This window comes from Ammospiza nelsoni, chromosome 1 (assembly GCF_027579445.1).
Source record: "Ammospiza nelsoni isolate bAmmNel1 chromosome 1, bAmmNel1.pri, whole genome shotgun sequence".
NCBI lineage: Eukaryota > Metazoa > Chordata > Aves > Passeriformes > Passerellidae > Ammospiza > Ammospiza nelsoni.
The window spans coordinates 154,776,956-154,790,351 of record NC_080633.1 but is presented as its reverse complement, the minus strand read 5'-3'; the positions used below and the strand labels follow the sequence as shown (position 1 = coordinate 154,790,351).

The 13,396-nt window shown below is 52.2% G+C and overlaps 2 protein-coding genes across 2 annotated transcripts; one reads left to right on the top strand and one right to left on the bottom strand.

The window, feature by feature from the left end:
- The first annotated feature begins 1,716 nt into the window (after positions 1–1,716).
- LOC132076594 (erythroblast NAD(P)(+)--arginine ADP-ribosyltransferase-like) lies at positions 1,717–3,164 on the top strand. The gene is made up of 2 exons (XM_059477765.1): positions 1,717–2,470; positions 3,079–3,164. The coding sequence occupies exons 1-2, from the start codon at positions 1,717–1,719 to the stop codon at positions 3,162–3,164; spliced, it is 840 nt and encodes a 279-aa protein (XP_059333748.1).
- A 110-nt stretch (positions 3,165–3,274) lies between these two features.
- On the bottom strand, positions 3,275–13,109 carry LOC132076506 (erythroblast NAD(P)(+)--arginine ADP-ribosyltransferase-like). Its single transcript, XM_059477662.1, has 4 exons — positions 12,368–13,109; positions 12,088–12,151; positions 11,533–11,746; positions 3,275–3,382 (listed from the first exon to the last, which is right to left on the bottom strand). The coding sequence occupies exons 1-4, from the start codon at positions 13,107–13,109 to the stop codon at positions 3,275–3,277; spliced, it is 1,128 nt and encodes a 375-aa protein (XP_059333645.1).
- Between the last annotated feature and the right edge of the window lie 287 nt (positions 13,110–13,396).

The window sequence follows — 13,396 nt, the reverse complement described above, 5'->3', positions numbered from 1 at the left end:
TTGGTGATTTGGACTGGTTTTAGCCCAGTTTAGCACCAGTGCTCCGCCTGGCTGGTGGGGACCTGCTGGAGCAGCTGTGGGGAATGACCTGGGGGTGCTGCTGGGTGACCAGTGGAGCTGGCCATGTGGCCTGGGGCCAGGAGGGATCTGGGGGGCACTCAGAGGAGCAGAAGCAGTAAGTCAGGGAGTGTTAGGGCCCCTCTCCCTGCCCAGTGAGGCACATCAGGAGTGCTGTGCCCAACTCTGTGGAGAGCCATTTCCAGCTGTGCTCAGGGCTGTGCTCAGCTCTGCCCAGTGTCCAGCTCTGTCCAGCACTGGGTCCAGTTCTGCCCAGTACTGTGTCCGACTGCCCATTTCCATGTCCAGCTGTGCTCGGGGCTGTATCTTATTCTGCCCAGTGCCATGTCCAGTTCTTCCCAGTGCTGTCTCCAGCTCTGCCCAGTGCTCTTGCCCATTCTGGGTTCCTCAGGACAGAAAAAAAAAGACCTGGAGATCCTGGATGGTACCATGGATGATGACAGAACTGGAGCATTTCTGTGGCAAAGTGACAAATAACAGAGAGAATGGAAATTTTCCCTTCCCCTGAAGGTGCTGGACAGAGCCTGAAGACAAACTGGCAGAAATGATAAAAGGAGGGAGAGGTGTGCACACAGGATGAAAGTCACGGCTAGAACCGTTGGAGAAACATCTAAAGGGAACTCCAGTGGGGTTTGGGCAAGTTCTGTAACAGGAACCAACAGCACCTGTGCAAAGAAATTGTTCCAGGAACAGTTCCTTTGGTATCAAGGTATTTGGTGAAACTGAGCCCCAGAAGGCCCATTTTTATGACTCTCCAGGACAATAAAAGACTTGTAGGGGGAGGTGGATCAATGCAAATGATTTACAGGAAAAGTACAGTTTCTGTATTAGATAAGTGACACATCTTAATGAATATTTATAATTATTGTGGATAAATACCCCATGGCAAAGTCCCCCCTGATGTGCAGGACCAGGAGAGATCCGCTGCGAGTCTGAGCTGATCAAGAATTCTGGCTTTCTGCTATCTCCATATCCATCACGGAGTTCACTCCTGCTGATTTTGGTATTGTGGTGGGGGGACTCCGGGAGGACTCTTTGGGGGTCTGAGGGATTTGGTTTGCGGACATGGGGGGATACTGGGGGAGTCACAGGCATGAGATTGAGGTAATGGAGGGCTCTGGGGGAAAATGAAGGGAGGACACAGGATGGTGAGAGTGGGATTGGGGTGATGGGAAGGCTGGGAGACACTGTGGGGGCAGGGTGTGATGCCTGTATTTGGGTTGATGTCCTAGTGTGACACCAAAGAACTGGGGAATGGGAATAGGATTGGGGTCTGGAGACCAACCGAGAGGGACACTGAGGGGCTCAGGGAGTGACGTCAGTATTTGGGTTGGGATTCTGCTGGGGCTGAGGGGACTTGTAGTCATGGGATAAGGATTGGGCTTCTGGGGTTGATGGTACTGTGGACTGGGGACCCTGAGCAGTGGGGGGATCTTGGGGAGGCATAAGTAATCCCAGGATTTGGGATCAAGGAACCTGGACATGTCCAGTGGTCGGCTGGGCAGGAGTGCCTCCCTTCCCCCTCACGCACATCTCTGCTGACCCCACTCCTCTCCCCAGTCCCTCACTGAGGAACACTCCCCGTGTCCCCTCTGTGTCCTCCAGTGTCCACACTGGTCCATGTGGCCTCTCCCTGACATGGCCCTCCTGGCTCAGACCCTGGCACTGCTGGCAATGGCCATGGCTACCACGGCTGTCAATGTGATCCCCCTGGACATGGTCCCGGACTCCTTCGATGACCAGTACCGGGGCTGTGGCCCTGCCATGAAGGCGGCATTGGTGACCCTCAGCTGGTCCGAGTTTGAGCAGAACAAGGAGTTTGCTGAGGTTTGGGGAAAGGCTGCAGCCAAGTGGCAGAGTTGGGGGCCCCCTGAGTCCCCTCTGTCCCCAGACCAGGCCACTGCCATCATGGCCTTCACAATGACTGATCCCAGAACATTCAATGATGCTGTGCGCGTGGTTGGGCGTTCCCGCCAGGAATACCGGGACAACTTCCACTTCAAAACACTGCATTTTCTGCTGACCGACGCCGTGGCCACGCTGAGGGACGCTCAGAAAGGGCAGTGTCGGGATGCGTTCCTGAAGGTGTGTGACACCCGGTTCGAGACAAAGCCTGGTGAAACCATCCGGTTTGGTCATTTCATGCCGGTGTTCCCGAGCAAACAAATTGGCGAGTGCCCTGGTGAGACAATGCTTGAGCTGCACACGTGCCATGGCGTGGAGATCCCGTTTTTCAGCGAACAGCCGGAAGAGAAGGTGGTGCTGATCCCACCCTTTGAGACCTTCAAGGTCACCCAATACACCCTGAAAGGGGACAAGACACAGATCCAGCTCCACTCCAGCGGGACCTACAGCAAATACAACTGCGAGTGGCTGGGAGGTGATGCTACAGGTGACAGCCTGGGGGAATGGGGACAGCCATGATAAAGCACAGGGGACAATGACACTGACTGGGGATGGGGGACTGGGACACACACAGTGTGTGGAGGGACAAGGATACCCTGGGCTGGGGAGACTAATTCTGGGGACACCCATTGTGGGCACAGGGGCAGGAACACACATGACAGGGCACAGAGACAGGGACCCTTACTTCCGGGAGGGAACAGGGACAGGAACACCCGTGCCAGGGGACAAGGGATGGGGACGGGGACAGGGACAGAGACAGGGACCCTCCAGAGTACCAACCCTGTCCCTCTCTGATAAAGGCAGTGCTGTGGGGATGGCTGCTGTGTACAGAACATGGGTGGGCCAGGACCCCCAATGACACTCCCTAAAACCCTGTAATCCCCCATGGCAATCCCTGACTCCTCCTGACCCCTGTCACTCCTAAGCCCACCAAGACCCCCCTGGCCTCCCTGACCTCTGTCCCCCTCCATGCCCCCCCCCGACACTCTGTCACCTCATGGCCCCATCTCTCCTGTAACCCCAAGCCTCCATTATGGCAAATCCTGACTCCTTCACTCTCATCATGGTCCCCCTGATGCTCATATTTTCCCTTAGGTGGGAGTGTCCCCAATGCCCCCTTCCACGTTGGAGGACTCCTGCTGGCCTCCACTGCCCTGGCAGGGGCCCTCGGAATCCTCTGAGCCAGGAGGCCACCGAGGTCACTGCGGTTACCATGGCAACCATGGCCATCATGGCACCAAGGTCACTGTTGTCACTGTGGCCGCCATGATCAGCAAGATCACCATGACCCCTAGAGAAACAAGGTCACCAAGGCTACCAAGGCCACCACTGCCACTATGGCCACCATCACAGCTGTTGCCACCATGAGGTAACTGCAGCCACCATTGTCACTGTGGCACTGCGGACACCACAGCCACTCTGGCCACCATGCTCACTGTAACCACCAAGGCCATTGTGGCCACCTTGATCACCAGGACTCCTTGAGCCACAAAGTTACAACAGCCACTGTAGCTACTGTGTCCACCAGTATCAATGTGCAAAGCAATTCTATTAAATACTTCTCTCAAAATAATTCCATTGAATAAATCTAAACAGGAATAGGGGAGAGGAGTCGCTGTCTGAGAGTGGGTTGGACATTCCTAGGGCCCGATGATGGACAGCCAGGTACAGCTCTGGTGCTTCACCCTCAGTTGTCAATTTAGGATTGGTAATTTGGGCTGGTTTTAGCCTGATTCAGCACCAAAATCAGCACAAAACCCCTCTCAAAGTAGCTACAATTTTCGCAAACTGGGCATTGTCCCTCGGCCACTTTCCAGGCATAGCATCCTACACTTCAGGCGGACCTTAAAGGCTGGTAATTGAGAGATTCAAGAGGGCGAGGGGGGGTCCTGTCTCTGGGGGGGGACAGTCCCTGGTGCCAGTCCAGGCTGGATGGGATCTGATAAAGCAGCTGTGGTGATGAACCTGGGGGTCTGGTGGGTGACAAGTGAGCTGGCTGTGTGTCCTAGGACGAGGAGGCATCAAAGGGGTATCAGGAGGGATGGGGCCTGGAGTTCAGGCAGTGTTTGTACCCCTCTGCCCTTCCCAGTGAGACACATCAGGAGGGCTGTGTCAAGCTCTGCCCAGTGCTGTGTCCAGTTCTGGGCTGCTGTGGATGCAATCCTGGGCTCAGGGATGGTGTTGCCTGAGCTGGGAGGTTGGGCCAAGTGCCCTCTCTGGATCCTTCCAGCCTGACCCATTCTGGGATTTGGGGATTCTGGCAGTTGTGGTTCAGGAGTTGTCCACTGGAGGGCAGCAGTGGGCGTGGGAAATCAGCAGCGCTGCACATGCGCCACCCCCAGCTGCAGTTCCAGGTGCCAACAGCAGGTGGCAGCACGAGCTGCTGGCACTGCCGAGCGCCCGCCCCGCCCCATCCCGGCCCCGGGGGCTCTGCAATGGTTTGGGATGGAGCCACCTTAAAGCCCGTCCGGTGCCAGCCCTGCCATGGGCAGGGACATCTTCCCCTGGGCCGGACTGCTTCATGATCTGCGCAGCCTGGCCTTGAACCCTTCCAGGAGTGGAGCAGCCACAGCTTTGTTATAGATGGGTAACATGATGTTTGGCTCTCACAATTTAGGGATGAATATTGTTTGTATGTTAAGAGAAGTTTAGTTTTTATGGTTATTTGATTGTGGTTTGTTTTTTGGACAACCACATTTATTCTCCTAGTCTCCTTTCCTCCCTCTGTATTCTTGCCACCAGATGGCCCTGGTTGTCAGGGGTGGTTAGGAAGATGTGGAGGGAGGGCATTTACCTGTGCCCCTTCCATGGGGCAGCTGGGAATGGGAAAATTTTTTTCTGGGGAGGTGTGGCATGACAACACCTCACCTCCAATCAGACGGCAGGAAAGTCTCCACCAACAGACAGCAAGGAAGAGTCAGCTGGAAGATTTTGGGAGGAGCCAGGGCTGTAGAAGGGAAATGTTTGAATATATATGACTTCTTATGGATGTGTATTTGGCTGATGCAACACCAGGGGTATAGGAGGCAGAGCTACCATTTTGTGGATGAGACTCTGGCTGAAGCTAAGCACACTACTTAGGATTCAAGTGAAATTATTTTGCTCTCGAACATTTGAGCAGAAAAATTCACCTTCGACAGAGATTTCCTTGCACAAAGGAGACAGAAGAGTTCTGTCATTTTATTCATGATCATAGGATGAGGCCATGGGGCATTTTCTCATGAAGTCTCTCAAATTGCTGGACAATGCAGCCTCCTTTTTATCCTAGTTTCCCAGCCATATCTTCCTCTCCCTTTCCCCATTGGTGAGGTAGTTGGAAGGTGCAGACTTCCTAATCCAGCCACCGCACAACCCCCTTGCTATGCACCACTCCCTTCCGTAATACAGACACATGACCATTAAAATGAGCTTTAACTTCACCCTGGGTGGGGAAATTAAAATTCATAGGCCTGTTATTTCTTTGTTCTTCTTCTTGAAATTCAGGAATTTTGCAGGACCTTCTCTGAGCAACAGTCCATGTCAATGAAGAACGTTTTCTGAAACTGATAGCTTCTCAGTCACTTTCTTCCCATCACCACAGCACTGCCTTTATCAGAGATTGACAGGGTTGGAACACTGTGGAGGTCGTTGTCTCTGTCACTGTCCCTTGTCCCCTTGCACAGGTGTTCCTGTCCCTGTTCCCTCCCCGAAGTGGGGGTCCCCATCCCTGTTCCCTGTCATGGGTGTTCCTGTCCCTGTGTCCACAAGGGGTGTCAGATCTGTTACAGAGCAATGCCTGATATGTTTTCAAAAGAACTCTTTGAATTCAAAACCATCACCTCCAAGCATCACTGAAAGAGGAAACACTCCTGGGCATTACTGGCAAATGGCTTTTTTGAGCTACCATGCCAACATGGGCTCAGATATTTCCTGGTGTTGGTGGATCACTTCTTGGAGGTCCAGAAATTCTCCTGCCCCACCAAAAAGGCCAGGAGAGTCACCCAGGAACTTCCACGAGAGATCAAGCCCAGACTCAAGATGCCTATGGGGATGTCATCTGATAGGGGACCCCATTTTGTATCTGAGATGTGGCAGCAACTCAGTGAGCCATGGGGAGTGGGACTGGGGGGAATTGGGGGAAGATGGAACAGTGAGATTGGGGTTGTGGGGTTTGAGCAATAAGAGAGAATAGAAAGTTTCATATGCCTTAAAGATGTAGGATTGAGCTTGAAATGAATGGGTAAAAGCAAGGAAAGGCAAGAGAAGTGTGGGTAAGGAGGATGAACATGGATGGAGTCCATGGAGAAACAGATAAAGGAACTCCAGTGAGGCTCTTTTCCAAGTTCTTGACCACTGAAAGAGCAGCACCTGCAAAAAGCAGAAGTTGCAGGAAAGGTCATCTGGCATATTGGGGCAATCAGTGAAAACCACACCCAGAAACCCTTTGGATGACCCTCTAGTACCATAAAAGGACTTCCAGAAAGTGGCAGAACCATGCAAATTATTTCCAGAGAAAGTGATGCATCTGTGTTAGCTAAGAAGCCCCTTCTAATGAATATTTATAATTGTGGTGGATAAATACCCCATGGTAAAGTCCCCCCTGAGCTGCAGGTCCAGGAGATATCAGCTGAGTCCCAGCTGATAAAGAATTCTGGCTTTCTGATACCTCCAGTTCCATCAGGGAGTTCACTCCAGCCAATTTTGGTGTCAGCGACTGGGGGACAATGGGGTCATATGGAGGGGGAGACATGGGATTGGGATTGCAGGGTGGGACCATGGGGGCTCCAGAGGGGTGTTGTGGGGGCAAGGAGTGACCTCTCAATTTGGGTTAGAGTACTGGGGTGACACCAACAGGGTCAAGGGACTGGGATTGGAACTAGGTTCTGGGATGGGGCTGTGGAGGACAGTGGGGGCTGAGGGAGTGGCTTTAGGGATTCAGTCGGGGTTTGTAATCAGCCCGGCGCTACAAGAAATTTGCAGAGGATTGGGAGTAAGATTGAGGATCAGGGGAGCACTGGGGGGAAAAAATGGAAGGGTAAACATAGGACTGGGATTGGCACAGGGGACACTGAGGGGACACTGGGGAGATCAGAGATTGTTCCCAGGGTTTGGGCTCGGGAACTGCAGAGGGGCTGGGGTGACACTAAGGGGGAAGGGACATGGGACTGGGAGTGGGGTTGTGGGGCTAGTGGATATAGGAATGATGCTGGTGGGCTCACAGCAGTGGGGTCCAGGGAGGGCTTTCCTGGCCATATCTCCCACTCCCCTTCCCCATTGCCTGAGGCATTTGAAAGGTGCACACTTCCCAATCCATCTACTGAATGTTCCCCTTACTACGCACCCCGCCCTTCTGTAACACTGACACATGACCATTAAAATGAGTTTTGACTTCACCCTGGGCAGGGAAATCATTATTCATAAGCCTTTTATTTCTCTGTTCTTCTTCTTGAAATTCAGGAATTTGGCAGGACCTTGTCTGAGCAGAAGTCCATGTCAATGAAGAACGTTTTCTGAAACTGATAGTTTCTCCAGTCACTTCCTTCTCTACAAGTCCCAGGCCTCATCAAACATCAGATTCACACAATCTATTTGTAAAGAAACATTCCTCTTATTTCTTTCTAATTAAATTAATTGGGATGCGGCAATAGAGTTTGGTTTGGTTTAAGTCCTGAATATATGGGAATTCACAGGATTTGGGAAAGAATGCAAATTAATGAATTGGCAAAGAAGTAAAGGGCACTTAATGAAATGTTGGGGGGTGGGGAGTTGGTAGGGGTTTTTTTTTGTCTTCTCTTCGTCTTTTTTTCCTTAATTCCACCCAGGCAAAATGGCAGTGGTGGCCTTGGTAGCTTTGGTTGCCTCTTTTCTCTGGAGGTCACAGTGGTGGCTCTGGTGATTGTGGAGACCACAGTGGCCTTCCTTACCTCGTGTCTAAGACAATACTGGTGGCCACTACCAGGGCTGTAGTAGGGCTTGCCTTTATCTCTTTCTGCACTGCTTCCAGTCACTTTTATTGTCCTGTGTAAATACTTTTACAGCCTTTTCTCATTTTTGCCAGTCAGATTTTAAGCTCTACCCAGCACCTTCAGTATGTGAGGAAAAGCCACACTACAAAAATCCAAGTGTTCAAAAAGTAATCTTGAAACTTGATTGGAATAAAGGGATAGAGGTACCACAGCCATATTCCCTGTGGGGTTTCTCTCTCAAGGATTCGGAGAACGCAGCCTCCTTTTATCCCGTACTCCTGGATGCATGTTGCCCTCTCCCTTTTCCCCTTGGCTGAGGTACCGGGAAGATGCAGCATTCCCAAACCACCTACACCATATCCCCCTTGAAGCTGGCATTTTCTCCCAAAGCTCAGAAGTTCAGGCTGTGTGGGTTATGGAATAGACTGTGTGGGGAACAATTTCTCTTATTAGATGAATGTTCAGGACTTCAAACTTTCTGGCCAAGCCACTAGGGTTCTATGGCAAACCACATGTGTGCTGGTGTAGAGATATCAAGACCCATTTTGAAGACTGTTATGGTTTGGGCCTGGCAAAGCCAGAGCCCCCATGAGTACACCCTCTCCCCGGTGTCTGCTGTGAGATGTGACCAGGAATAAGCAAAGCAGGCTCCAAACTTAAACATAAAGAAAATTTTATTAACTAAGCTACACACAAACAATTACTAAACTACCCACAAAAGAAGAAAGAAAGAAAGAAAGAAAGAAAGAAAGAAAGAAAGAAAGAAAGAAAGAAAGAAAGAAAGAAAGAAAGAAAGAAAGAAAGAAAGAAAGAAAGAAAGAAAGAAAGAAAGAAAGAAAGAAAGAAAGAAAGAAAGAAAGAAAGAAAGAAAGAAAGAAGAAGAAAGAAGAAGAAAGAAAGAAAGAAAGAAAGAAAGAAAGAAAGAAGAAGAAAGAAAGAAAGAAAGAAAGAAAGAAAGAAAGAAGAAAGAAAGAAAGAAGAAAGAAAGAAAGAAAGAAAGAAAGAAAGAAAGAAAGAAAGAAGAAAGAAAGAAAGAAAGAAAGAAAGAAAGAAAGAAAGAAGAAAGAAAGAAAGAAAGAAAGAAAGAAAGAAAGAAAGAAAGAAAGAAAGAAAGAAAGAAAGAAAGAAAGAAGAAAGAAAGAAAGAAAGAAAAAAAACCCAAAAAAACACGAGGAAAATGAAAACCTCACAAAAAAAACACTCTCCCCCTCCTTCCCCCCCTAAATTCCCAATACAATACATCCTCCAAAATCACCAATTCTAGGTCCAACACCACCCTTCAGATTGCTCAGACTTTCAGCTCCTCAAGAGGAGAGGGAGTCCTTCTGTGTGTCGTGGTGGCCTCTTCCGTCCTTGTCCCGGTGCTCTCACCACCGAACAGGGATCAGGGCTGCTTCCAGGGTTGTCTTTTTTTAAGGATGCTTTGTCCAGTTCCAGAAAAGCACACTATCTCACCTTCTCACCTTTGGGACATCCGTCCCCCCCATATTTTATATACCCCCTGGGGCCGAGGGGTACCCACGCTGAATCTTCTCTGGCACTGGGACATTTCTCCCCCTGGACTCAGTCTCTGTATCTCACGGAAACATAGCTCTGTCCATGGCTACACAAAAGAGTCCAGCATAAAATGCCACTCCATCTTCTCCCTTCTTTCAACATCTCTCACTCTCTCTCTCTCTGGTCCAGACCCCCATCACTGGTTCATTTCCTTCGTCCTCCTCCACTCTTATCACACGTCTAGGAACGGTTAATGTTCTGTAGGGTTTTCATTGTCCAAAAGGGGTTAAAAACTCCTCCAGGTGGCTGGACTCCTGGCTGCACCCCCCCCCATCTCCTCAGCTGGGCTGCCTGCTGCCAGCACATATTTACTGAATTTCAAGGTAACGACACAGGCTGCACTCTCTCTCTCTCTCTATCTGTCTCCGGGGACGGGGGGGGGGACAGGCTGTCCGATGTCTCTTGGGGCTCTTCCTCCACCCTTCCATCCTCCAGGGCCTCCTCACTCCCATGTCTGTCCAGGCCCAGGCCTACCGCATGGCTGCCCCTCCCCCGCCCAGCGGCACCGGCTGGACGGGGGAGAGCTCCGACCTCAGTCCCTCGAAGTCCCAAGAGAGCCTCCCAGGGCCGAAGCTCTGCTTTTAACCCCTGGGTGTTCTCGGAGGTGTGTCCTAAAACCCACTGGCTACCCCAGGTGCCAATATCAAAATCCAAGCACCCATTGGTTTGACCACAACATCCCAGAATTCCCCCTTCTTTCTGGTCAAACCACCACAAAGACACTGACCAAAATTTCTCGTAAAGATCCTCAACCTTCCGAGTAGTTTTTCAAAGACATCACCACCCATCTTTCACATAAAATCCTTCCCTGTGACGGTGATGACACCCTGGCACAGGCTGCCCAGAGAAGCTGTGGCTGCCCCATTCCTGGCTGTTTCCAAGGCCAGGCTGGGCAGGACCTGGAGTAGCTCAACCCAGGGGAAGATGTCCCTGCCCCATGACAGGGCTGACACCGGACAGGCTTTAAGGTGGCTCCATCCCAAACCATTGCAGAGCCCCCGGGGCCGGATGGGGCGGGGCGGGTGCTCAGCAGCGACAGCAGCTCGTGCTGCCGCCTGCTGTTGGCATCCAGAACTGCAGCTGGGAGCGGCGCAAGCGCAGCGCTGCTGATTTCCCACGCTCACTTCTGCCCTCCAGTGGACAATTCCTGCACTGCAACTGCCAGAATCTTCAAATCCCAGAATGGGTCAGGCTGGACGGACCCACAGTGGGCATCTGGCCAAACCTCCCAGCTCAGGCAGCATCATCCCTGAGCACAGGATTGGGTCCAGGGCAGCCCAGAACTGGACATGGCACTGGGCAGAGCTGGATACGGCATTCCGGATCTGCCCTCCTGGGCAGGGCAGAGGGGCATGAAAACTCCCTGACTTCCTGGCCCTGCTCTTCCTGATACCTCTTGGATCCCTGCTGGCCCCAGGCCACAGAGCCAGCTTCACTGGTAACACACCAGAACTCCTAGGTTCATCTCCACAGCTTTTCCAGCTAATCCTTCCCAGCCAGAGATGGCACTGGGGACTGTCTGTTCCCAGGGACAAGACCTGCCCTTGCCCTCTTGAACCTCCCAGTTTCCAGCCTTTAAGGTCCCCTGAACTGCAGGACGTGGCTGGATGCCCTGCCGAGAATGTGGTCATGGGACAATGGCCCATTTGTGGCCATCAGGTCAACATTGAGAGAGGTCTTGTGCTGATTTTGATGCTGCATGGGGCTAAAACCAACTCAAATCATCAACTTCAAGTTGGCAACTGAGAGTAAAAGACCAGAGCTGGGCCTGGCTATCCATCATGTGACCCTGGGAACATTCAGTCCTGTCAGACAGAGATTCCTCTTTCATATTCTTCTTGCAATGAAAGTGTGTGAGGTTCCTCCCTTGGGAAGGGGATACTCCCCAGGGATGCTTCTTGAGGCTGAGAGAAAGAGATATTCGCATGATTGTTGGTGCGGGGACTGACACTGAGCCCTGTTTAGGAATTGTCTCTCTTTGCTGGCTTTGTCAGAATTAATTAACAGAACTGTTTTGATTTAATTTTTTATTAGAATTTATTTGCACAATGGTCTTGGTGGCCACACTGGCCAGGGCGGCCGTGGTAGCCTTGGGGATGAGGGAGTGTTGGTGACCCTGGTGGTCACAGCTGCCGCAGTGTCCACAGTGACCTTTGGTGACCTTGATGGCCTCATGGCTCAGAGGATCCTGGTGGCCACTGCCAAGGCTGTGGGGGTCAGGAGTTCTCCGAGGTGGAAAGGAGCTCTGCAGACACACTAACCTGGGGGAAAAAGAGGGGAATCAGTGGGGCCATGGGGGTAGTAAGGGGTCAGGGATAGCCATAATGGGGGGTTAAGCATGACAGTAGAGATGGGGGCATGAGTGTGACAGGGTGACAGGGAGTTGGGGGGGGATACAGGAGGGTACAGGGGCCAGAGAGGTCAGGGGAGTCATGGTGGGCTTAGAGGTGACAGGGGTGAGGGGTCTTCAGGGATTGCCATGGGGGTTATAGGGGGTTACAGTGTTTCACAGAGTGGCACGAGGCGGTCCTGGCCCACACCTTTTTTGTACACAGGGCCCCTCCACACAGCACTGCCTTTATCAGAGGGACAGGGTTGGTACCCTTGGGAGAACCCTGTCTCTGTCTCTTGGTCCCTGGCATGGGTCTTCCTGTCCCTGTTCCCTCCTGGAAGTGGGGGTCCCCATCCCTGTTCCCTGTCATGGGTGTTCCTGTCCCTGTGCCCACAGTGGGTGTCCACAGACTTGGTGTCCCCAGCCCAGGGTATCCTTGTTCCCCCACAAACTGTGGGTGTCCCTGTCCCCCATCCCCAGTCACTGTCATTGTCCCTTGTTCCTTATCATGGCTGTCCCCATTCCCCCAGACTGTCCCCTGTTGTGTTACCTCGCAGCCACTCGCAGTTGTATTTGCTGTAGGTCCCGGTAGACTGGAGCTGGATCTGTGTCTTGTCCCCTTTCAGAGTGTATTGGGTGACCTTGAAGGTCTCAAAGGGTGGGATCAGCACGATCTCAGGTTCTGGATGTTCTATGAAAAACTGGATTTCCACGCCATGGCATGTGCGCAGCTCGAGCATTGTCTCACCAGGGCACTCGCCAATTTGTTTGCTTGAGAGCACAGGCATGAAATGACCGAAACGGATGGTTTCACCAGGCTGTGTCTCGAACCGGGTGTCACACACCTTCAGGAACGCGTCCCGACACTGCCCTTTCTGAGCATCCCTCAGTGTGGCCAGGGCGTCAGTCAGCAGGAAATGAAGCGTTTTGAAGTGGAAGTTGTCTCGGTATTCGTGTCGGGAATGCCCGACCACGCGCAGGACATCATTGAATGTTCTGGGGTCAGTCATTGAGAAGGCCATGATGGCGGTGGCCTGCTCTGCGGACAGAGGGGACTCAGGGGGGCCCCGACTCTGCCACTCGGCTGCAGCCTTTACCCAAACCTCCGCAAACTCCTTGTTCTGCTCAAACTCAGAGCGGTTGAGGGCCGGCAATGCCGCCTTCATGGCAGGGACACAGCCCTGGTACTGGTCATCGAAGGAGTCTGGGGCCATGTCCAGGCGATACACATCGAGAGCCATGGTGGCCATGGCCATTGCCAGCAGTGCCAGTGTCTGAGCCAGCGGAGCCATGGCAGGGAGAGCCCACAGGGACCAATGTGGACACTGGAGGACACATAGGGGACATAGGAGAGACACAGGGAGGATTCATCAGTGAGGGACAGGGGAGGGAAGTGGGGTCAGCAGGGGACTGGGGTCAGGAGGAAGGGAGGCACTCCTGGCCAGCCGACCCCTGAACATATCTGAGCTCCCTGATCCCAAATCCTGGGATTACTTATGCCTCCCCAAGCTCCCCCAGCCCCAGGGACCCCAATCCCACAGTATCATGGCCCTCAGAAGCACAATCCTACTCCCATGAC

Bases quoted from the DNA above. Each gene is read 5' to 3' on its own strand.
- LOC132076594 (XM_059477765.1), top strand. From the start codon at position 1,717: ATGGCCCTCCTGGCTCAGACCCTGGCACTGCTGGCAATGGCCATGGCT. The intron at 2,471-3,078 runs GTGACAGCCTGG...ATTTTCCCTTAG, and splicing joins GCTGGGAGGTGATGCTACAG to GTGGGAGTGTCCCCAATGCC.
- LOC132076506 (XM_059477662.1), bottom strand. From the start codon at position 13,109: ATGGCTCCGCTGGCTCAGACACTGGCACTGCTGGCAATGGCCATGGCC. The intron at 12,152-12,367 runs GTAACACAACAG...CCCCACTTCCAG, and splicing joins CAACTGCGAGTGGCTGCGAG to GAGGGAACAGGGACAGGAAG. The intron at 3,383-11,532 runs GTGCAAATAAAT...TGGTGTCCGCAG, and splicing joins GTGTGGCCACCAAGACCATT to TGCCACAGTGACAATGGTGG.